At 40.4% G+C, this 26,366-nt stretch overlaps 1 protein-coding gene across 1 annotated transcript in view; it reads left to right on the top strand.

The window, feature by feature from the left end:
- FRMD3 (FERM domain containing 3) overlaps positions 1–26,366 on the top strand; it is a 139,056-nt gene that overhangs the window by 90,277 nt on the left and 22,413 nt on the right. Inside the window, exons 5-10 of the mRNA XM_068422732.1 lie at positions 7,903–8,000; positions 9,211–9,334; positions 16,259–16,346; positions 18,146–18,234; positions 23,114–23,177; positions 24,183–24,271. Coding sequence (XP_068278833.1) covers positions 7,903–8,000; positions 9,211–9,334; positions 16,259–16,346; positions 18,146–18,234; positions 23,114–23,177; positions 24,183–24,271 — 552 coding nt within the window. The remainder of the gene's footprint in view (positions 1–7,902; positions 8,001–9,210; positions 9,335–16,258; positions 16,347–18,145; positions 18,235–23,113; positions 23,178–24,182; positions 24,272–26,366) is intronic.

Raw genomic sequence — 26,366 nt, 5'->3', positions numbered from 1 at the left:
ATACATCTGTGGCTTTCTAGATCTGATTGTCTAGCACTTACAGGTGATGTGAAGTCAGAACAAAGTACTTCAGTTTCAGAAAACAGCATTTAACTGGCTTCACTGAGCATCCCTAATGAATAATAACTACCAGTTTCAATTAGGCAATAGCAACATGACAAGCAGGTCCTCTCATCTCCCTCATTCCCTGCCACACTTACCTGTAAAACATAATTTCAGTTTCTTTTCTTGTTAAATCAATATCTGCTCTGCAGCCTGTTTTCTGGCTGACACTACACAGGATTGGGGTAGAGGCCTTGAATATGTACATTTTCAGTATTACAGCTAATTTCCTTTTGTCCTAATTTTCTTTTTTTTTCATCTTTTTGGTGCATTCCAGTTGTTTTTCCAGAGAGTATGATGGGCTTGATGGTGAGAGGGGGGTTTTCTCTAGCTATGTGCATGAAACCACGTGCAGAAAAAAGGATATTCCGGAGTTCACTATGCTGGTCAAAATTATTCTGCTGGCATAGCATGAAGAGATATAAAATTGCCATAAAGGAAGTTGTAGCTCAGAGGTCATTCAATCCGCAGTACACACAGCATCCCACTACACTCTCTGGAAAGCACAGATATTTTTGCTCTGTGCCTCTCTCCACTATTCTTTGATCACAGGTCAGAGCCCTGGGAGGGTCCACAGCTGGGAAAGTCTGAGATGCTGCACATGAACAGAATGAGAATAGTCAAGGGAGTGTGTACAGATGGATCCAAAGACTGGTCGCACTTGGGCACAGATTTTTACTATGTTATTTCTTCTCAGTATTCTTGTTTAGGTAATAAATAAATCAGTGTTCGTTCGTTCTTGTGTAATAAAGCAGTCCAAGGCCTCATGCCTTGTCTCCAAATCCCTACATTATACTGTGTATGTATAATTAAAATGAGAAATTCTAAAGTCATTTGAGGCCCCAAAGGAATTATCTAAAATGCTACAGATAATACTGTATCAGCAGTAATCCACGATTATTGTAGAAAAAACAGACCTAGAAGAGGGTCTGGGTGAGTAGCTGGTGGAATTAACCAAAGATGGATTATTTCAACTAGCTTTCATCATACCCTTTTTTTCCTTATCCATATATCTTAATCCAAGAAGTAGTTCTTCAATCACTAGGCTGTAATAAAACAGTGTAATGAGTACTTTGATACAAGAAAAGCAGATAAAAAAAAGTTTAACTGGAAGTCATATAAAATGACAAAGACTTGGAATATGTAAACATGGCAAGTTCAAGAGTCCTAAGTGAGCTAGCTTGGGCAAGGAAGAACAATACAGCTGCACACATGCAATGCTTGACTAGTCCTATCTCAAAGAGCTGTACTTGGTACTGCTTTCTGCTGGAAGAGTCTGGTGCTTTTCCCTCCAGAAGTGGGAGGTCGTTTGAGGCTGGTAGTGTTCCAGCTGGTTGTTAATGCTTGAATATCAAACCATTTATTTGCAAGTCTTGCAATATGTTCATCCTCCCAAGGGTGAGCCAGTATGATGAGGTGGGCCTGTACTACTGAACCCTGTTCCAGGCATCATTTAGGAATCCCTCTGCCTTTCTGGGTATCCTGTCCTGCTTTTCTTGAGAAGTGCAACGGTAGCTATGTTTTGAGCCTCTGAAAGTCCACTTAACTGTTTTGACTTTCTCGAGGCCGTATTGGCAATTGGCAAATGAGTTTATAGTTTTAATAGAATCACAGGATCATAGAATGGGTTGGGTTGGAAGGGACCTTAAAGATCATCTAGTTCCAACCCCCCTGCCATGGGCAGGTACACCTTCCACTAGACCAGGGTGCTCAAAGACTCATCCAACCTGTCCTTGAACACTTCCAGGGAGGGGGCATCCACAACTTTTCTGGGCAGCCTGTTCCGGTGTCTCACTACCCTCACGGTAAAGAATGTCTTCCTTATATCTAATCTAAATCTACCCTCTTTCAGTTTAAAACAGTTCCCCCTCGTCCTGTCACTACTTGTCCTCGTAAGAAGTCCCTCTCCCGCTTTCCTGTAGGCCCCCTTCAGGTACTTAGTAATACTGTTTTTCTTCATAGCCTCCTGAGGCAGTTAGTTCACTACCTGCTGTGCAGGGTACTTTCTTTTGTCTGCCTTAAGCAATTTCCTGATTTCTCTGACTTCCCCCTAGCTCTGGTGTTGCAGGATTCAGTGGACAGCAGTTCTGCATTTGCCTTTTACATTACCCTCAAGATTTCCTAAGACTCAGTCTTATTTCCCCTCAGTCATCGTCTCTCCATGTAACAGAGGCTCTATCCTCTCATTTTAGTTGTTCTTCTCTGTATTAGGCTCAGCTATGTCCTACTTATGATGCAGAGGGTAGAGCTAGGTAAAACATTCTAGATATGATTACACCAAGGCTTTAAATAGTGGCAAAATGCCCCTCTGTCTTGTTCACAGTATCTTTCCTGATGATGCCCAACGTTTTATTGGGTTTTTTTGGCTGCTACTGCACCCTGAGTTGATGATTTCAGAGACCTGTCTGTGGTGACTCCAAGATCTATCTGTGAACTCTGTGTTTTTTCAGTAGCTAATAGGGTGATGGATTTTCTTCAGTTTATAAGACATCAAAATACTTCTCAAATATTAGTAAATAGACAAGCAATATATTTTAGAGAATATAATTATTTTCTCTATTAGCCTTGTTATCTAGGTGGCACTGTAAAGCATAGAAAATATGTTCTCTTAATTGTGGTATTACATACTAGTATGTGGTAGTTAGTGTTTAGGTTAGATTAATAGACTTTGACAGGAAACCAGTGCTCCTGCAGTGTACTTGATGATATCTACTGTAGAAGACAATGCAAAGTTAGTGTCCAGAATAATATACATAAAGAACACATGAATTCTGCTGGGGGAGGAGGGCACCCAATTCAGGAATATTGTAAACACGTGCATTTGCCCTGTGCTACTCTGCAACTGAGTATGCACAGTAGCATGGGAAAGAGCAGTGCAGTCAAAGTTAGACACCATGCTGAGATAACAATTTTTGAAAGATTGCTGGATCTCTCGAGGTGACCGTGTCTGTCAGCTGGAAAGGCTGTGACAACACTGGCAGAAATTCTTGTTACTGGAATAAAATGAGTGAAGTGACTTGAACACAAGAAAAAAACACTACGTGGAGAAACCACAAAGCTTGACTGTGGGAAAGCTTTCTTGCCTCATTGCACATCTTAAAATAGATAAATAAATTGACTGTTAAGCAGTTAGCAGCATAGTCTCTGGGGATCATGAAGTCTGCTTGAAAACAAGAATAGATATTGCTGACCCTTCATCTGCAGTTGTGGGAAGGGCTTTGCTAACATGGATTTGAGTCATCTATATTGCAAACAGATAATAGATGGAAATGAGGTTATTCCAATGATAGACATTTGTGAGTGTAAACGCTGATGCATACATTTACTAGCTTGAGGGTAAGCCTGAGTACTTAGGGCTGTAAATCAGGCTATAAAGTTGTGCCAGAACTTGGAAAAAACAGCTGTGGTGGAAGGACAGGAGAAGCAGAAAATTAGATCTGATTTTGCAAGTTATTTCTGTAAGTGTGGGCAATTTTAAGTACATGCATAAACCTTACTGTATTCAGGAGTCAGGTACGCATTCATAGGTCTTTGCTGACCAGGGACATAAATTACTTTATCAGAATTATAGGAAGTGTCTGAGGTTGAATGAACCTTTGGCAAAGCTTGCAACATTGGCTTTCAGTCCAAAGTGCATGTATCTCCTTCATTTGAAAGAACTCTTTAGTGTATTAGTCTTGTTCCAGACTGCCCTTCTTGCTTTGAAGACGAACAGTGTCCCATGCAACTTGCTGTGTGGGTGGTCTCTGAAAAACACATTCAGACTCTCTGATTCTGCTCTGCATGGGTATTCCCCTGTGCTTCTTACAAGTGCAAGTGCTTCCTATGTATCCCAGCCATCAATTTCTCCAGTGTGAACTGTGCTCTGTGCCTCTTTTCCCCTCTTGACTCCTGCCTTCTGTCTTGGACATGTTTTTTTTTCTTTTTTTTTTTTTCCTTTTTTTTAATCATAAGTGGAATAATTCTTTGAAGGTGCAATTTCAAACCAATTAATGAAGGATTTCAATGGTCAAATGCATGTAGCAACTCAGTAGCACAGAAGCTTAGTGGCAGAAAAAATGCAGACTTCAGTATTTTTATTAAAAAAGTATCAGTGTCATAGAAAGGTACGTGAACAATTTAAGAGACAGCCCCGCATCCCTCAAACAGCTAATGAAACATTGCAACAACAAACCCCTTTTCACGTAAGGGAGGAAAAACAGAGCTTGTTCCTCAGACTAGTAAGTGTTAAGGGTTATATATTCTAAAGCAAAGACAGATGAATAACATCAGTGGCCCACGTTTGTGACAGAAGCTAGCCTACGTGATGACTTGTGTTCAGCTCTGTCATCCCAGGATGATCACTGGGAAGAAATCAGCTCTGAGGCATAAATGCTTTTTTCCCTAAAATTATATCTTATGTGCTGTTTTGGTTATATATCCTCTGCTTACTTGTAGAGGTTTGGTTAAGTGAGAAGGGGCACGATCTTGTGCCACTGAGCAGTCTGAGCAACCCAGGCTTTGAGCAAGGGTTAAGCCCAGAGCTAGCGACCTTGGACTCCCCTTGCACAGTGCAAAACAAAGAACCCCGTGGTGCCTGCTTTGGCCGGAAGCAGATCTGCGTCGGGGGGGGGGGGGGGGGGGGGGGCGGTCACGGCTCTGAATATGTAAACCTACGGACCAATCACAAGTGCGATCGGGGCGCGTGATTAACATATGCATAGTCTATATAACCACTGCTTTCTTTGTTAATAAACGAGAAGCTTCCATACTCACATTGAGATCGTGTAGCTTACTCCGGACCGTTCCCCAGCACCCGCGAGCGCGCCTCCCCCAGTTTTCCCCGTACTACACTTACTCTTACTTATTTTCTGTTAATATACCTCTCAGCAAAAACTGAATATGTATTTGTGTTTTCCCAATTGTTACAGAAAGGAAATATTCCCTCTTATGTTATGCTATGGAAACAGGACAATGAAAAATGTGTTATACTGAAGTTCTGGAAAAATTATAGTGGAAATTTTCTGCAATTTTTTAATTCTGATTTTTTTTTTATTCTGAACAACTTGCAGAGCCAGTGATTTAGATGGAGGGAATGGATAATAATGCATTTTTATTAGCTTCATGTAATTGACAAAAATGCATGTATTGACAATTTAGATTGAATGAGTATATATTATTTTTTATTGTAATGAAAATAACTTTGGGGGGTATTTTTTTGACAAATTTTGGTGGTTTCATATTGCAAATTAGCTTAAGCAAGAAACTAGTGTAATACCTATATTTATTACTGTTTGATTTCTTTCTGGGCAAAATAAAACCATATATTTAAGATTAGCTCAGATAACTGAGACTGTTATGGATCCAGAAATGTAATAATGACATTGAGGATCTTTGATCCTGATCATCAGCAAAGTATTTGCTTAGAAATGCCACAAGTATGCACACGCCCACCCAAAGTCCCATGTTCCTCGATGTAGAATTTTAGTGGAATGCATACAAATGAGTTTTTGCCCTCATTCTGAGGGGTTTCTGTCAATGCTGCTGTTGTCTTTGATCCTAAGTGCTGGTGTAGTATCTTAGGGACTCGTCACAAGCTGTTGTATTTATGGCTGTCCCCCTGTATTAAAAAAAAACGGTTTTGAATTCTACTGAATTCATATATGTGTGTTTTCAGGTTATTTTCATAAAATAACCATATATTGGGGGAGTGGGGGTCTCCCTGATTTCTGACTTCAGGAATCTAACTTGTGATTTATTGCATACATTTGAGAGAAAGAGATAGGTGCTTTGAATCAATTGTTGAAGATTTTCCATTCTCCCTGGGCTCTGAAGATAATGGCTTGTAATAGATGGTCAAGGTGGGCAGCATTGGTGCCTAATCCTGTTACATGGGAAAGAATTTCCTGCAAAACTAATTTTTCTTCTTGTAAATACCAGAACATTCATAGAAAAGTAACTGTTCAGAGTGTTTACTTCCATCTGTACAGCTGGAGAGTCGGACTTAGCATGGTCCTGAGACTTCAGATTCTTAGTTCTCATCTCAGCCTCATGTCTGCAAATGTAGGTCAGGAGCAGTGGGTTAATATGCTTTTCCAGAAGCCTATTTACTTTTGTGTCTCATTATAGAAATTTTCAAACTCAGAAACCAACAATGTGCAGTGTCACTGGAAATCTGTTGACCTTACAGCGCAGCTAACAAGCCCTGCTGTGAAATCTTGGGATGCCCTTTCATAGGTGGCTTTTTTTGGCACGTCTTGAAAGGTGAACTCAGTTTCGCCTCAAGCTAAAGGTCACTGTGGAGAACCACAACACAATTTTTCACCTTGACAAGACATACCAAAAGTTTTAGGATGGGGACTACTTAGTTGCCCAAGATATGTGTGGTATCTGCATCAATATACTGAGCCTTTTCCAGTAGGCTGTTATTGCAGATTAAGTCCGGTTCACCATGATGCAGTTCTCCTCTGGAAACTACTTGAACTGTAAGAGTACCAAACTATGGAAGTGAATTAGTGAGCTGTTACTGGACACTGATTACAGGAAAAAAAAAGGGGTTGCAAAAAAAAAAAGGCCTTGAAGTGCAAGGTTCCTGTAGAAACTTGTAATACTGTAATGCAGTGAAGGGATGTGTTCGCAAGGAGAACAAATTGCTTTTCTCAGTGATAACTGTCTCATATTTATGTAACATTGAGTAACAATCCAAGGAAAGGAGGAAAATTTCTCTTCCCCGTCAGATAATACTTCCAGTCTTGCTCGAGTCTAGAACTCACTGTAAGCTTCAGATAAGCTACTTGGTGCAGGAGCTCATGGTACACACAGAACCAAGTAACTTCAGCAAAATATGTCTGAAAACAGTCTTACTCATAAAGCACATTTTTATCAGCCACACTATAGCTCAAGGTTGGAGAGGACTGGCAGCATCAAGGAATGTCCTGAAGGTCTGCAGAAGCCACTGAGTCTGATGGCACCCTCTAGATAGTTGACTTTATCTGGCTAAAGCAATGCATAAATGGTTTATTTTCCCAGAGGGGTGAAGCTGCTGAATGGTACAGCTGTAACCAGCTAGGTGTCTGGGAAAGGAGCTGCGAGTGAGTCACTGGGCTATGAGGTGGTCCATCTCTGGGAGGCTGCTCTCTGAGGGAGGAAGCAAAAGAGAAAGCGAGGTCCTCGTAGCTGTGCCTTCCTCTTGGTATTAGAAATAATACTGCTCCATGGTAGGAGGCGGAGGACAGGTAGAAGGACCCTTTTGTTTTCTTCTCCCCAGTTCTTCTGGAGGAAAAGCAACCCTAAGAGGAAAGGGAGAGGTTCCCCTCAGGCAGGGGAGGCCCCTGGCCCCCGGCCCTCAGGGAGTCACTTCTGGCTCAAAACTTCATCTAGGATTCTTCGCAGATTAAAAAAAGAAAAGGAAAGAAATCCTCTCCACTGTGGTCAATGTGCTGTTTTGTCTACAGTGATAAAGTTTTCATTGTGTAAACCTGTATTTAATGAGGGGGGGTGTGCTCAAACAAAATTACATTACTGTAATTTATTTCATGTTACTAGTGAGCATCGTAACAGTTCTACATTTTAAATAAAGTACTCCCCATGCTCTCTCTTAGTGTTTTTTCTGTTACTTCTGCTGTCATTATTTCATTGTTACTGAAAAAAATCTCGTCTTACATCTAGTTTTTCCTGTGGTTGTGCTTTGCCTCTTTTCCTGCCGTTTAAGGTAGCAAGAGAGAGATCCGTAATAGTTGTATGGCTGATTTCACACTGATAAGTTAAATCTGTTATAAAAAGTTGCCACATACTTTCCTAATTTTTTAAATTATATTTCAGATACCTCTTATATCTACAAATAAAAAGGGACATTTTCCATGGCCGTTTGCTGTGTTCTTTTTCTGATGCTGCCTACCTGGGTGCCTGTATTGTCCAAGGTAAGTACAAGCACCAGGCTTTTTAAAATACTTAACTCATAGGTGTATTCAGTAGAAAGAGAAACTCAAAACTGTTGTGGGAATATAGCTAGCAATAATGTATTTTTGTTTTCAGTTGTACTGTTTCCCTGCATTGACATGCACTGTAAAGTGTTTTAAGTAATTCAGCCATTTAGCCAACTAAAACCAAACTGGAACTTAAAAGAAAATTTAAAAACAATGGGTTGTCTTAGCATTTAAGTGAAAAAGTGTGGCATCAATGTTAGATTCCAGTTATAAACAAAGCAAAATTCTGTTCTGAATCCTGAAAGTAAATGTGGCCTATTCCATTTGAACTAAGCAGGAAAATGTGTCATTCAGTGCCCTTTCTTATGGTCAAGAAGACCTGTGTGATGATGGAATCTATGGCAAAAATAGTAGACATAATTCAAGGAGAAAGGTCTTTTTTTTTTTCCCTTTTTTTTTAATTCTCCCCCTCCCTCTCCACATAATTTCTTTAGGGCCAAATTCAGCTATGTGTCTTGGATTGCACACGGACAAATAGTTAGCTAGATGTCTCATTAGAGACTTCATATGTGTGGAAGTCCCCTTCATTCTGCCTTAGCATGAATTAAGCTCCTAATGCATTATAAGGCAGCGTATACAAACCAAGATTGAGTCTAGACCTTATTAAAAGAGGCTTATTTAGAAAATTAAAACACCAAATGCCATGTTTGGATACCTAAGTGATGCATCTTTTAAAAGAGGAATCAAATACTCTGCGCCACTTTAAATAATGTTATAGCCTGTGTTTTTCTGCTAGAACAGAATTAAAGCAGTCCACATCACCGAGGATAAATTGGTGTAAAAAAGAGGACAATCTGGAGTGCATTGTTTTAGTTCTGTCTGGTACCAAAATGAGAGGTACTCAAAGGGGAAGCATTACGTATGCCTCTGGTTTACAGAACATGTTTCTGCCACAAAAAATTGTTTAGGATTGCTGATTACTGCTACAGTTAAAAAAACATGAACTTCACTTGTAACTCATCGATTGAAGCGGCAGTTATAAGGATTTTGTTGTTTCAGTTAACTATCAATTCTTCAAATCCAGCAGATGCTGGATTCTTCATGGAAGTGTCTTGAGTGACACTGTATTTATTGACTTTTTTCCTTATTGACTAATGTTGCAATTGAATTTTTCTGTTTTGTTTTGTATTTTGGATCTGTTTAGCTGAGCTTGGTGATTATGATCCTGATGAACACCCAGAGAATTACATCAGTGACTTTAAGATTTTTCCCAAGCAGTCGCAAAAGCTGGAGAAGAAAATAGCTGAAATGCATAAAAATGAATTCAGGTAATTTAGAATGCTGTTTGGTAAAGAGACAGCTATGAAATACTTTTATCTGTTTCCAAAGAGTGTATGTTAACTTAGGAAAGGTTTGTTCCTTGGATTATAATAGATGCTCTACCAATACACTGTCTAATATGCCATATTTGAAAATGCAGTTTCAGCTTAGTGGGTTCTCTTTTCCTCTTAACCTTCATTAATCATAGCTGATTCCTGCATGTGTGCTTGTAATTTGGACTGCATTTGCTTGAAATGTAGGTCTGGTTAGTGGGAGTGGCTCACATCATGAGTGCTGCTCTGGCTGATTAGTGGAATAACATCTTTCATTTAAGGATCACACTTAGGTCTTTTGCTGTGAAATTTCTATACGTAGTGCAATTATAAAGTTCTTGATAGATATTGACCTGACTGAAACTGTAATTAAGTTATCTGTAGCTTGTTAACATAGTGGTGAATTGCACGGAAATGTATTTAACTCCTTTGGAAGACTTAAGGAGGTAAGATTCAGAACTCTGCATGCTGTTTTTTCTGTCCTAAACTTTTAGTAGTGTGACAAAGGGGAATGGAGAAATATAGATTAATCAATCTTTTGGTTTCAAAGTTGAATGCATCCCTGAAGTATGGTGTTTCAGGAGAGAAGTATCAGTGTGTTGTGCAACTGTACCCTCTTCAGGGTTGTCAGTGAATGACACACACAGTAGTCGTGATGGTAGCTTGCATGATACCCTAGTCATTTTGCTTACTTGAGGATAGTCCTCAGAAACTTGGAGAGGAACAGGATATGAAGAAAATAAAATGAAAGTAAATGATTAATTACATAAAGTAGAAGGTCAGTTTTTATACAAAGATTAGAAGGCTTTTTGCATTTGCTTAAAACCCCTATGTTTTATTTTCATATTGCAATATATGTAAATGCGTTGCTTAAGTATATGAATACTATTTATACAAAAATGAGATTGCAAGACACCCACTCCTGGGGGAAAAAAAAAGAAAATGAAAAATTCCTTTTCAGAGGAGCTGAAGCTTAAAACACTTTTTCTTTTTTTCAGAAGCCTGTCAAATATGTTGTTCAACCAAAGTACAACATTCATAACAGTAAGCTTGCCATTAGTAATGTGTCTTCTCTTTTTCCCCTCCTGAAACCTATATGCTTTGTTTATGTTTCTTTCACCAAAACAATGTTTTAAATGACACAGCTACGTCTCATATTTTGAGGGCAGTCCAGGCTGCACTTTACACAGACCCAAAGAAACAGCCTTTTAAAAAAGAAAACAAAATTTCTCTTGCTTTCAGTATTGTTCCATACACTGGCTGCAGATTTCCAAAGGATAAATTCTACCTTTAAGACCCAAGATCTTTCATCAGTTAAACCAAAGATTTTGATCAATTCAGTCTTTCAAGAACAGGCTAGTCCTTTATTTAAAGTTAGGAGAAGGGAAGGAAGGGCGGTTACCAAAGCTGGTGGTTTTTGTATTTTGTAGACCTGGGAGAGTTGTGTTTTTCTGTGTTATTTTTTTCCCTTGCGCATAATTCTGCCCATCCCATGTGAATTTAATCTGCTAGTTCCTCTATTATGAATAACCAGGCACATTTCTTAGCTCATTTTTTAAACCCCCTTTCCTGTAGTGTAATGTTCCTGATCCTGTGACAGTAAATGTTACAAGCCTTCACACAGGTCCCTCTGGGATTCTCCTAGTTGTGGATTCCTCCCATCAATGTCTGCTCAGCATGTGAGGATGTCCCCTGAATTTCTTCAGTAGTCTCGGTGAGGGACAGTATTCATAATTGCCTTTTGGAAATCAGATGATATCAACCCGACTTCTTTTTCCTGTGGAACTGCTGATTCCTGCAAAGAATTCCGGGAGGTGTTTGAGGCATAACTATAATTTATAGCAGAACTCTCCTTATATATCCCACTTATATGTCTATGTTCCTTAATTCAGTCTCTATTCTAGATTTTACCCAATTATATGTTGTGAATGTTAGGCTCAGTGGCTTATACGTCTTTGCAGCGCTGAGGAACTGTTTTCTTTCTCTTCTGTTTTCTTTCACTTACGTCAGCATCTGGTGTGCCTTACCTATTTGTCTGGTTACAAAGACAGTTTCAGAGGTGTCTGGATAGCTACTATCTGGCAATTTTCCACTGTAGCTCTGTCCTCCCAAAATTGATCATCATCATTGTCACGGTTTAAGGCTGGGCTGGCTATTAAACCGGTGGCGGATGCTCTCTGTTAACGCCCCCCGCGCCGCCCAGAAGGAGAAGGGAAAGAGAGAAGGGAGAGAGACTTACGGGTTGGAAAGTTAAAACAGTTTTAATGAACTATAATAATGAAAAAGAGTATAATAATAATAATAGAAATAATTAGATATATACAAATATATACAGAACCAAGATCGAGCTCCCCCGAGGTCGGCCACGTCACCACCGGCACTGCAGGGCAGGCTCCGGGAAGGCGCAGGCTGGGCCCAGCGACGGTCGAGAACTGGATTCAGGGATGCATGGATCGGGATCGGGGGCAGCAGGAAAACAGACAGAGTCCTCTGCAGACGCCAGCCATAACAGAAGGGGCGAGACCTTCGTGATGCCCCCGCTTTATACTGAGAATGACGTGTATGGGATGGAATACCTTCGTTGGTCAATTTTGGGTCGCCTGTCCTGCCCGCTGCTCCCTGCAGGTGCGACCCCCCTTCGGCTCTTCACTCATAAGCAGTGAGGGATTTGGCAGTGACCTTGGTTTCTCTAAGAATAAGTACAGCAAGAGCCTTTCTGCATAACATCCCTACCAGTGCCTCAGTGATACCTATAAACTTTGAGCGTTATCAGTCCTGGAAGCAGACACTGTCTGCAAAACATGCAGTTAGTTTCAGAAAGTGCAGTTACTTAGAAGAGACTTAGCTGAAAGTAAAAATCACTGAAAGGAAAATTGGCCAGTTTTAGGCCAAACCAGGACAATCATACATTTTTTACATCAGACATTTACTAGTCACATAGAAGTTTTACCATTTTCCGGATATTTAATTCCATGGACATCTATTCTAGGAGTACAAATTAATAAACCATATCTGTCATATAATGAACGATATAGAGAGAGGTCCAGTGCTAGACAATCAGATTTCTGGGTCTAGCTGGAAAAAGATGATTAGAAAAACGACTGAGCTTACAGGCTTCTGTCTGGTATCGATCAGCACATCTGTTTCAGTGCATTCAGCAAGTTGAATTTTCTGATAAGAATTAATATTTTGCTGCTCAATGAGTGTTTTTAAAAATGCTGCAAAAGGTTCCTCTGGCCTATTTTAACAACATACTTGAACAATGTATTAGCTGAGAGCTAACATGAGAGGAGAGCAGAAGAGACGAAAAGCCATTTTAATCCAGCTGCCATTCTGCTGCCTTCAGAAGAGTTACTTCTGAGTTTCAGCACTGCAAGTGAGTCTGGTTCTTTGTTTTCTTTGTAAATAAGCAAAGATCATGGCATCTCTCTCCTGCAGGAGGCTCCCATATAGCCAAAGCCCTGTGACTTGGAAGGGACCAAGTCTTCACTGATTCCTGTCTCGGCATCCTTGGGGTCTGTTAACTGGGCACACCTTTTCTTCTGTCCTACAGCATGATGGAAGAATTTGCCTTTTGAAAGGCGCATGCAGACAGTGAGGGGAATGTCTGAGAAGCAGCAGTAGGGTACTGTGACAGCTGCCAGTGACGTACTGACTCATCCTGTGTCATTTAGAAGCCCTGCTCAGTCCTGTGATATCTCATCCTTGACTTTCACTAAGTTTCACTACTTCAGTTTGTAACAGATACATACCTCAAAGGAAGGGTATGAAGGGGAGAAAATTCTAGAATGAATTGGTGTGGGCAGCCAGCAAAACAAGGAGATCATTGCTGTGTCACACCCTGGAAGTAGTCCCTGTTGAGCTTCCTGGCCTTTGAAGTGCTTCGGAGTCAGGGGACCTGTGGGGAATAAACAGAGCTTGTAAGTACTCTGATGCGTACTTCTCATGAGCCTGACTGAAAAAGCAGCATTTGCAGTCTTCTCAGTCTTCTGGTAAAGTCTTTGTTGCATTAAAATTTAATTAGGAACTTTTAGATTGATTGATTCCTAGGTTGAATCATTATTTTGTAGCTAATAACTGTGGAGCTCTAATTTCACAAGCAATCCATGTTTTATTATTTGTATGGTACGCAGAAACTTTTCTGTATAATGTTTTATTTTATAGTCCTGTTCAAAACCTTTGGCATGCTGCAGCTGGGTACTATAGTGACTTCAGCACATGAAAAGGGAATACATCTTCCATTAATGTTGAATACATACCGAAAAATTTGGGAAGTCATATAAGGTCAAAAGGAGTGAATGCACTGAGAGAGAGACCTGAATTTCCTGAGATAACTGAGTCACAAACCAGCCGAGATGCGTTGTCTAAATATTCCCTGTTTTTACACTGTAAGAGGCATTTGTTGAAACACTTGCATAAGTGAGGAAACTGTACATTTTTGTGTAAGTCTGTTGCATGTAGAAAGCTTAAAGGCTTTTTAACAAAGTCAATCAAAGGCATATCTAATGTTAAATCAGTGACTGATAGAAAAAATGTTGACTTTGCTGATAGGATTTGCTATAGTTACATTTTTATTTAGTAACGAAAATTTCATTGCTAAGTTACAGATGAAAAACGTATCATCAAGGCTTGAAAATTAATCCCTTGATAAGGGATCAATGAGGATTTTTTCATTTGATATTGCCCTTGACTCTTCTGCTTTGTGATTTTCTTTTAAGGCTTTGCAGACCAACCATTTGATTAGCCTGTAATCCGATAAGATCAAATTTGTCCGTGTCTTCTGCTTTTTTTTTCCAAGTACCACAGCTTGTTCCGCTTGATGTGTACAAAGACATCATAGTTTCAGAGGCTATAGGTGAGGAGAGCGTGCTAATTCTTTTTTCATGTGTCTCTTTAATTGCAATCTAATATTTTTTCCGCTTTTGGAAATGCCAAAACCCCCAAATCACATTGTTCCAAATTATTTTTGGTCCTTTCAAAGCAGAAAACTGGCTACTTTCCTTTGTACCAGTGAGGGGAGGCGGGAAAAAGATGCATTTTATGGTCTTATTTTTCTCTAAGGCCTGATTTCTAATAAGCAATCAAACCATGTATTTGTTTGGCTTTTGACTATGCAACATAAGCATTTTAATAAGCATTTTAAGTAATTTAGGTCAAGGTAGTTAATTACCTCTGTCCTGTGCAGTTGATTGGTACATGAAACAAACTTGTTGCCTTTTAAAGGCTCATTTATTGTTTTACAGTTGTGATTACACTTAAAGTTGTGATTTATTATTATTATTTCACAATTATTATTGTGAAAAGGGAGAAAAACAGTTTAGTAGACCCATCAGAAAGCTGATTGGGCAGAATGTTTTCTTTGCTGCTTTCATGCTGTCTTCCCCTTAAATATCTAGGTGTGTAAATTCACATTTGTGATTTTTGGTGTTCCACTTGATGCGTGTTCTTCCCCCTTGAAAAGTGATGAGAAAGAGACCAAAAAAGGAAGGATAAAGAAGGTCACTTCTTCTCTAATCTCATGTGGTTTTTATTCTTTAAAAGCTAAAGATCAACAAAAATGTGATCCGAAATATTAAGTGTCGGTAGTGTGGTATCAAGGTGGGACGAAAGACATATGGAAGAAGCCAAGGAAGTATCATGGGATTGACTGGGAGATGATAAGGAGTGAAATACAAATGAGCGTGAATTAAAACTTTGTAACAGAAAAGGATATTGACAGTTACATTGCCACAGGGCATCAGCTTGGTAGGTTCAAAATAGGATTTGACATCCGCAAGTATGCTACACATTGTCTTAAATGTTAAACTGAACTTTGGGCCGGATACTGAATCTTGTATGTCAGTGCTTATTGGTTTCTAGCTACTTGGGGATAACAGACTTACAGGGAAATTATTCTACACCAGTGCACAGAGTAGTTTTTAAATGCCGGTTCCTGAGTGCCATTGGTCACAGTGTGAGACTGGACCCCAAAATGCAGAGGTAAGATAAAATACGACTATTACTGTGTTCCTTGAAGATTTGTCTATGGCTCATTTTTTGGATAATTTGCCTGAGAAGCATTTATGAGGCATGGCTTTCTAAAGATCCTAAGCACTTCTCATTGTCACAAAACCACGTTATCTGTCAGAATCACGTACTCTAGTCATGCAAATACATGAATAAAATAATACTTGGAACAGTTCACTGACAAACAGGCATCGTAGATCCGTGTTAAAGCTTATTTTAACAGGAGGAGTTAGAAAAACAAAAATCAAGTAATAAAACTTACTCTAGAACTCAAGTCTTGTATGCCATGTTTCAGGCTTTAGTGTATATTCGTGGTTGATTATAGGCACCCTAAAAATAGGAGCATATAATGGAAATGCTGACAGATTCTGAACTATCATGATGGTAACAGGCACTGCTATAATTAGGCATGCATCTGAGTAGACAGTGTAATATGATTGCCGTGTTTATACCCTGTGCTGGAAGGAATGTTAATCTGCACAATCCTTTTAAATGAGTTGGGGAGCAAGAGTTTGTGGAAAAAAAGATGCTGAGGTTTATTTCATATTCAGGCTGATGTGCACGTTTATCAAAAGACAACAAATACTTGCAGGATATTGGATAACTCTGGTTAACTGCATAAAATGTTGTTTTCTCAGGATTGAGAAAAAAATGTCAGAATTTCCCTGAAAACCAAGCACTATACAATTCAGCAGGAGAAAGCATGTGAAAAGTTTTCAATCTTTATATTATAAACAGAATATGGTTGAAATAGTTTGTATTTCAGTAACAACTTTTCTTTCTTCCCTTTTTAGGCATTTAAACTCTCCAGTCAAAGTCTTTTTCTCCTATTTTCCTTTTGCTGTCAAACTACTGTTTCTTTTGTAATTTCAGAGGTCAGAGCCCAGCTGTTGCTGAATTTAACTTGCTTCTAAAAGCATATTCTTTGGAAACTTATGGTGTTGATCCTCATCCTTGCAAGGTAACAGTTCTTTTTACTAACATTTAGTAAAAAGCTATTAATTGAATTGATATAGCTCTGGTTTTTATCCAGACACAAATAGGGAATAATTTATAAAAGAACTTGCCCTGGAACTACATATTACTTTTAAGCCTTGGAAGACCATTGGCAGGTTGACATTTCTGCATCAGTCAACAGAAAGGTCTCTCCAGAGGAAGCAGAACATCATAGGAGAATATAGCAGAGTGTCATGACAAAAGCTTTGATTACACTTTTTAATTTCTTTGCATTTAGTGCAAAAGTTTCTCTAAATACTCCAGGTATGAGATATTTTATATTTGCCAAGATTTTCAGGATTCAGCATTATTATTGTCCAGAAGATGCAACAATTTGTTCGTCTTTGGCAGATTACTTTTTCAAACACCATCAAAATGTGCAAATCTTAGGAAGAACAGCAAACCAGAGGTACAGAGGGGAGAACCTGATACATGTTTGCATATTCCTCCACTTTGCTGTTTTGTGGTTCTCTATAAGAAGGTTTGAGTCTCTATTTGAGTTACCAGTTCTGATTATCCATTACACTTGGATTTTTAATTACTTGGTTTTATCTGCATAATCTGCAGTGTTTGTTTTTAGTGCTACTTGTTTCGTGTTTTAACCGGTGCTTTTACTTTGGCTTGTATACGTATATATATATCTCATTTGGTGGAACAGCAGTGCTGTCCAGTTAGCTGTTCTGGTGGTGAGCACCCTTAAACAGTCAGCTCTAACATGGAGCTGCACTGGATTTCATATGGTGGTCCTGTGTGAAATACAAGGTCTGGTTCAGAGCTAAGTGAATTCGGTGACTTAGTAAACTTTAGTTGGAAACTATACTGCAGATTTTCAGAGGGCACCCCAAAGACTTATTTTGGCACTTAGGACAGAGTCAAAACTGGCTCAGAATTTCCTCTTTACATGTGTGGCAGGGCTTGTAGTGTGGGGGCATGTGGGGGTTCACAGCCCATGCTTAAGGAAAATTTTTCAGTCCTCTGGAAGTGAACTGAAAAGCAGAGTGCTTCCCTGGCTTCTTACCACATGGTCCTTCCAGTGCTGTGGCTGCTACTCGAGAAGCATCACTGTTTATGTTCCCCCTTATTTTATTGGTGGAACATAAGGCACAATAAAGTTGACTAACTTTAGCAGGGTGAGGGTTTGGAACTTGGGATGGACAGGAAATCCAGTTAATACAAAGCTCACCTGAATTGTTGCTCAAAGACTGTGAGCCAGAACTTTTATTGTGGAATTAAAAAGTTTAAAAAATGGTCTTTCCTATTTGAAAGGCAAGTATCACCATATGTTCTGGTTTGTACTCAAGAGCACTTACTTGCTTATTGTAGTAAATGCTATCTTTCAGCAGTACTTCCAACACAGTATCTCACAAAGGAACACTGTACTATGAAATCTTAAAAAACATCAGTGCTGAAGTAGATATGAATCCCTGGTTTGTAGTTAATCAGCATGTTAAGAGTGGAACATACACAGAAGTATGTTTTCAACAAAATTAGTAAGTGTACCTAAGAAGTCCCTGTTGTCATCAGCCAGAGTAGATGGAAAAAAAGCATAAGATGCTGTTACTCTATGAAATGCCTAGAAATAAATGAGGCCTTTATTGCCAAGAACAGTCTTTGTTCTTTCTAAGTGTACAATTTGAAGGCAAAATTTATTTCAAAAAGGAAAACAAAACAGAGGGAATCTATAGTGGAGTAACAATTCATGCTATCAGTAAGAGATACCTCACTGGATGAGGGGAAAATTATATTTCTTTTTTCTCTTTCAAGGACTCAACGGGGGTGACTACATTTTTAGGATTCACAGCTGCAGGATTTGTAGTTTTCCAGGGGAATAAAAGAATTCATTTGTTAAAATGGTAAGCATGTGAAGTAAGAGTAGATAAATATGCAAGAGGCTTTTCTTCTGTGTCTTCCCCTCTTCCTGCTATCTTCACCTGCATGTGTTGTCTTTTAAGGTGAACCACGTGAATATTCCTTCTCTTGCCCCATAATATTTCTGTTTTAAAGGATCTTAGATGAGAAGTAGAATAACAATAATTTGATCTTGTTCTTCCTCCAGTGGAAATTATTTCACACGGTTCATTAGCCAACATAATAAACAAATGCTAAAACTGAGTAAGTTGAGTTTTCAATTATGCTGTAAATCACCAGTGAGACTTATTGGCAGAGATGTAAAGTTTACAAGAGTCCAGCTGCATCTTTAGTTGTGACTCTTGGAAATGTTGCTATTTCCTCATTTAATTAACCTCAATTTGAAAACTATAAAATAAATTATTTGGTAAGCAGAGGAGGAGGTGAGAATGCCTTTGAATTTTTATTTTTTAGCCTCTTTTTTTAAGAAGTGGACACTTACGCAATTGTCCTTGGTTTGTCTGGCTTTGCTTTTCTTTTCTGCTCCTGTAAAACATCTGACTTGATTGGGCAGCCTCAGCCATGTTTGCGGGAGAGGTAAAACCGAGCTCCCGCAGGTGGTGTAACAGCAGCTGGCCATGCCCTCAGCAATGTGGTGCCCTCTAAGAGTGAGCACAGTCATGCTTAGACTTCAATAAATCTCATTTTAGCCCTGCTGCTAAACAGATGCTGAAGAATGTGGGCAGGAGGTGAAGAAATTGTGAGGTATTTTTTTTGTGTAGAGCTGGACTCTTTGCTGCATATCCATAGAAACCTCCCTGAGAGCTGACTAACCTGAAATCCTCAGAGGTATAAAGTCAGTGTAGTCCTGTCTGTTCAGTTCCCAGTGGAGCTCTGGGGATGTGTCTGTCAAATACCATCCATCTGTGATCCTGGATTTGTGCTGTAGTTTCCCTAGGGTTAATTTCAGGTAGCCCTAGTCACAGTGCTTTGGTGGTTTTTGCTTTTGGCATAAGGACAGTGTAACTGTAAGGTCAGTCTACAGTGCAGGGAGGAGAGAATAGCACTTGCTGAGCATGTATCCATCATACTGTGGGAAATGAGTTTCACAGCGCTTGGGTTTTCACAGAATCACAGAATGTTAGGGATTGGAAGGGACCTCAAAAGATCATCTAGTCCAGTCCCCCTGCTGGAGCAGGATTACCTAGACCATATCACACAGGAACGCGTCCAGGCGGGTTTTGAATGTCTCCAGAGAAGGAGACTCCACAACCTCTCTGGGCAGCCTGTTCCAGTGTTCGGTCACTCTCACCGTAAAGAAGTTTTTCCTCATATTTATGTGGAACCTCCTGTGTTCCAGCTTGCACCCATTGCCCCTTGTCCTGTCAAGGGATGTCACTGAGAAGAGCCTGGCTCCATCCTCATGACACTTGCCCTTTACATATTTATAAACATTAATGAGGTCACCCCTCAGTCTCCTCTTCTCCAAGCTAAAGAGACCCAGCTCCTTCAGCCTCTCCTCATAAGGGAGATGTTCCACTCCCTTAATCATCTTTGTGGCTCTGCGCTGGACTCTCTCTAGCAGTTCCCTGTCCTTCTTGAACTGAGGGGCCCAGAACTGGACACAATATTCCAGATGCGGCCTCACCAGGGCAGAGTAGAGGGGGAGGAGAACCTCTCTTGACCTGCTAACCGCACCCCTTCTTATACACCCCAGGATGCCATTGGCCTTCTTGGCCACAAGGGCACGCTGCTGGCTCATGGTCATCCTGCTGTCCACTAGGACCCCCAGGTCCCTTTCCCCTCTGCTGCTCTCCAACAGGTCTGTCCCCAACTTGTACTGGTACATGGGGTTGTTCTTGCCCAGATGCAGGACTCTACACTTGCCCTTGTTATATTTCATTAAATTTCTCCCCGCCCAACTCTCCAGCCTGTCCAGGTCTCTCTGAATGGCTGTGCAGCCTTCTGGTGCGTCAGCCACTCCTCCCAGTTTTGTGTCATCAGCGAACTTGCTGACAGTGCACTCTATTCCCTCATCCAAGTCATTAATGAATATATTGAATAGAACTGGTCCCAGTACCGACCCTTGAGGGACTCCGCTAGACACAGGCCTCCAACTGGACTGTGTCCCATTGACCACCACTCTCTGGCTTCTTTTCTTCAGCCAGTTCACAATTCACCTCACTATCCGATCATCCAGACCACACTTCCTCAGTTTAGCTGCGAGGATGCTGTGGGAGACTGTGTCAAATGCTTTACTGAAATCGAGATAGACCACATCCACAGCTTTACCATCATCTATCCACCTGGTTATGTCCTCATAAAAGGCTATCAAGTTGGTTGAGCATGACTTCCCCTTGGTGAAGCCATGTTGAGTGCCCCTAATGATCCCCCTATCCTTGATGTGCCTAGAGACAGCACCACGGACAAGTTGTTCCATTACCTTTCCGGGGATGGAGGTGAGGCTGACCGGTCTGTAGTTCCCCGGGTCCTCCTTCTTGCCCTTTTTGAAGACTGGAGTGACATTTGCTTTCCTCCAGTCCTCAGGCACCTCTCCCGTTGCCCACGACTTTGCAAAGATGATGGAGAGTGGCCTAGCAATGACTTCTGCCAGCTCCCTCAGCACCCGCGGGTGCATCCCATCAGGGCCCATGGATTTATGTGTGTCCAGATTGCTTAATTGGTCCCTGACCCAGCCCTCATCTGCCAAGACAGATTCCTCCTCTATCCTGACTTCTTCTGGGGCCTCAGGGGTCCGGGGCTCCTCAGGACAGCCTTCAGCAGTATAGACAGAGGCAAAGAAGGCATTCAGTAACTCTGCCTTCTTTTTATCCTCTGTCTCCAGGGCACTCACCTCATTCATCAGTGGGCCTACATTGCCTCTAGTGTTGGTTTTACCTGCATTGTATTTGAAGAAGCCCTTTCTGTTGTCCTTGACCTCTCTTGCAAGGTTTAATTCCAAGGAGGCCTTAGCTTTCCTCGTTGCCTCCCTACATCCTCTGACAACAGACTTATATTCCTCCCAAGTGGCCAGCCCCTCCTTCCATGATCTGTACACTCTCTTCTTCCACTTGAGTTTGCCCAGCAGTTCCCTGTTTAACCATGCAGGTCTCCTGGTACCCTTCCTTGACTTCCTACTTGCTGGGATGCTCTGATCTTGAGCTTGGAAGAAGCAGTCCTTGAATGCTAACCAACTATCTTGAGCCCCCTTACCTTCTAGTACCCTGTCCCATGGGATTTCCCCTAGCAATTGCTTGAGAAGGCCAAAGTTAGCCCTACTGAAGTCCAGGGTTGTGATTCTGCTAGCTATTCTGTTCCTGCCACATGAGATCCTGAACTCTACCATCTCATGGTCACTACAACCAAGGCTGCCCTCAACCTTCACCTCTTCAACCAGACCCTCCTTGTTAGTGAGGATAAGATCCAGCAGCGCTCCTCTCCTAGTTGGCTCATCCACCATTTGCATCAGAAAGTTATCATCAATGCACTGGAGGAACCTCCTGGACTGAGGATGGCTGGCTGAGTAGGCCTCCCAGCAAATATCAGGGTAGTTGAAATCCCCCATGACAACCAGGCGCTGTAATTGCGAGACTGCTCTCAGCTGCCTGTAGAAGGCCTCATCACCCTCCTCATCCTGATCCGGTGGCCTGTAATAGACACCCACAGCAGTATCACCCCTGCCAGCCTGCATGGGTGTTCGCACCCACAATTCATACTACTCAAGGATAACATGTCCCTTTGGAGATCTCAGTCCATTGGCATTTAGTATTCATGTAGTCCATTGGCATGTAAACCAGTTACAAAATTAAATAGTGATAAAGGAAAAGCCATTAGGCTGTCTCATTGTTGCAGTGGCTGTTGGAAGGTCGATCTGGTGAGATTTATCTGAATGCCATGTACTGCTCCTTTCATTTCTGAGACATAGAAGTGAGTGCTAGTAGCTTTAACTGATATTAGCTGAAATTTACACTACACGGTTAAAATCCAAATTCATATTTGAGTTTTCCTTTCAATGGAAAAGCTTTCTCAACTGGAATGATTTTTAGTTGTTGTTGTTTAATGTTAAAGCAAAACTCTTGTTATAAAGTTGCTGGGATAGCATTGTTCTTGCCTCCAGAATCGTTCCCATGTCAACCATCTGATGTCCAAAATCTTTAGAGAAGTTTATAAAAAACTATGGTGTCTCCATTTGAGCTGTGGTAATAACAAAATTTCCATTACAATTTAAGCAGAGGCATCGTATTGCCTTTATACGGTGCACCACTATTCCATATGTAGATTGTGCTTTCAACCTTGATTAAATTAAATTTTGACATAGGTTTGCAACGCACAAGGCCCCAGTAATAAGTGCTGTCAAACATTTTCTTTTTCTTCCTATTGTGTTCTGTCTGTAAGTGATATGAAACCACAAATAAATAAGGATAGAGATAAGATGTTGCTGGTAAAAAGTGCCTGCATCTAGAAAATTGTATGCCTTCTTATGCAACATATGCAGGCTAAGAGTATTGTCTTTTCCTCAAATTTAATTACATTAGACATTCCAAGATTTTAAGATATAAGAGGAATTACAAACCGTGTAATAATTAGAATGTAAACATAAGCTTGTGTCTACTTTTAATTTCCTCTTAATTTTCCAGCAGCCAAAGTTAATTCTGTAAAGGTTCATAGGGATGTGATACAAATACTCTGGGCTTATGTTCTCTTCTCCAAAGAAAATTAGGTTATTGAATGCTTTCATGCTAAAGGTTGTAAGACTTCTGTTGAGACTCTGTCATTTGACAGCCTGCCTGACTTTGTGAATCAGGGAAACTTGCATGCAAGTTGCTTTTCTTACTTGTAGATCTATCTATTTTTCCTGTATTTTGATGATTTTTCTCTTTCTAGGTGTGATGTCTATAAACTGAAATTTGAAGGGAAGACTTTTTATGTGTTTGGAGCTCAGAAAGAGGTCAGGTTTAATATTTTTACAGAACTACTGTATTTGATTTACAGTTAACTAAAACATACATTTTTAACTAAAACTTCTAAACAGTCAATAATTGTACTTCATATTATAACTAAAATATAGAATATGAGTGAATGTGGCTGTTGCTGTTGTCAAAAGAATGATTTGCAAAGGGTTGAGACATTTCTCACTTAACATTATTGCAGTGCTGTGTGCATTGCTCACAGTTTTGGTCATCTGTGCCGTCAAGTTTCAATGGATTTTAAAGCGCTAAAGCTGTATCCACCCACTCTAAAGTATGAGCGACATCGGTATATGATTGAAAATTCAGGTGGGAATTGATACCTGGATCAGTGTGAGGTATTTTTGGTTAATTTCAATCATCTCCTCAAATTTTGGTCACTTGAATAGGCTGGAGTCTGCCCTAGTTAGTTAGGAGTCTTATCATTGGGCTCTTGCCATTGAAATCATAGAGATTTTTGCCTACAGCATGCTATAATCAGTTCTTCCCCTAGGGCAGTGTTATAGCCCAAGATTATGACTTTGGATGCAATTTAGGTGAGGAACAGGAAATAGAAAGTAAGAGGCGTTGGGGGCTGTTTCTGTGGTTGCAAGGAGCATTTGACAGTAAGACATAGAGAACAGGGAGAAGTGGATGGTGAGTAGTGCATCAACTGTGCAATGTGGAATATTGAACATAGAGACTTTCCTCCTTTGATTTTGGCCTGAAGACAGTTGGTACAGATTTGTTCTACAAGCCACTTGTACCTATGCTCTTCTCTGCCCCCTTCGAGCATCCCCTTTTATTTCTGAAACAGTTGCCTGGACAGTTCAAATATGAGCTACATATGGGTTATACTTCTGTGAGTGAACCACAGATTGAGGCTACACAGGAAAACTTGGTCTTCGTTGTATCCAGTTCATGGTGCTGCCATCAGGTACAGCTACTTCAGTCTTTGAGAATACAACATTTTCATTACTTTATTTGCCTTCTTTTCCTCCACTTAGAAAAAGGCTGTGCTGTCATTCCATACCTCTACACCAGCAGCCTGCAAGCATCTCTGGAAATGTGGGGTGGAGAACCAGGCTTTTTACAAGTAGGTAAACCTGAAGTCACTATCTATACTAAAAGTAAAAATACGTGCATGTGAGTAGAAGATTGTTCAATGTGAAACATTTAATTTCATCAACAGAATTCAAAATGCAAACAGAAAATGTGCAAGTTAATGGGGAATATTATTTAATTTCAAGCCAGTATTATACATTGTTTAAAATCTGAATGAGGCAGGAGGGTTTTGGTAGTGAATAATTACACTTTTTCCAGCACACTCTGTAGCGTGACACTGGATGGACACAGTACTGCACTTGTGTGTGGGAACATAGTTGTTAATCTTAGCCCTGCTGTCGAATACCTTGAGAAGGGAGGAAACAATCTGTTATGCTTGATTCTCTGGGCTCTTCTGCCAGTAGGAAATGTTCCCCCACTTGAAATCCAAGGTTTAGTAAGAGTTTATTGAAAAAAAAGAATTCTCTTCAATGATTGAAAAAAAAAACAACCCCAAAATGTTCTTAGATACGTTTTTTGAAAGATGTCAGCCATCTCATTTTTTTTTAAAAAAAAAGCCTGTAAATTCACAAGAAAAAAGGATTATCTTCCTCCCTATTCCCTAAAAGTGAACCTGAAAATAATTCCTCATTAAAAAGCTCATATGCATTCTTTCTGCCCTCCGTTGACTTTGTTAGATCTGTTTATTGACGCATCCCTTTAGGCATGTAGCTTTTATTCTTGCTACTTAGTCTCTCCTTACAGCATCTTGCATATTTTATAAAAAATTGTTTCTGTGTTGGTGCATAGCAACACCAGGGGGCTGCTGTAAGGGTAAATAATAACTAAGTAGGAAGAACATGTCTTCCTTAATGACCTACTTTATTTTGGAGAAGATTCCTTCTTTCACTTAAACACTGATACAATAATATATCAATACGATCTATTCAATTGATATATTCAATGAAGAAACAGGAAATATGAGCTGGCACAATACAGCTGTTAATTCTCTGTGTTAACGTCTACTGTGCTTGAGATTGAATTAATAAAAAGATTATCAGGAAGTGTTTTGGAAGTACATGTAAGTAGGAAAACAGTGCATGGTGTTTGAGCGGTTTTATTTTATGTTACTAGAAATAAATATAGGGAATAGGAAATAATTCCCACCCAAAGGAGAGAAATTAGTGCTCGAAGTGAAGATGTCTGAGGGAGACTCATCTCTCTACTCTTATTGTTAAATGGTTGTAATATTATTTGTTCGGGTTTTGGTCACAAATACATGGTTGTGGTGGGTTTGGCCTTGAGTAGGTGCCAGATGACCACTCAGCTGCTCTCTCACTCCCTCTCCTCAGCAGGTCAAGGGGAGAAAATAAGACGAAAAAGCTCATGGGTTGGGCTAAAGACAAGAAGATTGCTTACCAATTATTGTCACAGGCAAAACAGACTTGACTTGGGGAAGGTTAATTTAATTTGTTTCTCACTTTCTTACTCTATTTTTAAATTACAATAAAGACAAAACTAAAACCACCCCTTCCATGTTTCTTCCCAGGCTCAACTTCACTCCTTCATTCCCAACTCCTCTATGTCCTTCTTGCCCTCAGCAGCGCAGGGAGATGTGGAATGGGTGTTGCAGTCAATTCGTAGCAGTTTCTCTCTGCTGCTCCTTCCTGCTCACACTTTTCCCTGCTCCAGGGTCCTTCATGAACTGCTCCAGCATGAGTCCTTCCCATGGGCTGCAGTCTTTCAGGATAAACCTGCTGCAGCATGGGTTCCTCTCTGTGGGCCACAACTCCTGCCAGGAGCCAGCTCCTGTGTGGGCTCTCCCGGGGCTGCAGCTTCCCTCAGGGAATGTCCACCTGCTGTAGTGCAGGGTCCTCCGTGGGCTGCAGTGTGGATATCTGCTCTGACTTGGTTTTCCAATGGGCTGCAGGGGGTCAACCTGCTCCACCATGGTCTTCTCCATGGGCTGAAGGGTAGTCTCTGCTCTGGCACCTGGAGCATCTCCTCCCTCTCTTTGTTCTCTGACCTTGTTATCCACAGGGCTGCTTCTCTCATGTTTTTTTCTACTTTCCAAATGTTTTCAGGGCACCACTGTGGCATTATTTCTTTAGCATGATTGCTTAAAATTATGCTTGCCTGTTTCAGTT

The sequence above is a fragment of the Nyctibius grandis genome, chromosome Z, assembly GCF_013368605.1.
Source record: "Nyctibius grandis isolate bNycGra1 chromosome Z, bNycGra1.pri, whole genome shotgun sequence".
NCBI lineage: Eukaryota > Metazoa > Chordata > Aves > Nyctibiiformes > Nyctibiidae > Nyctibius > Nyctibius grandis.
The sequence above is the reverse complement of the archived record's forward strand: the minus strand, read 5'-3'. Positions and strand labels throughout refer to the sequence as shown.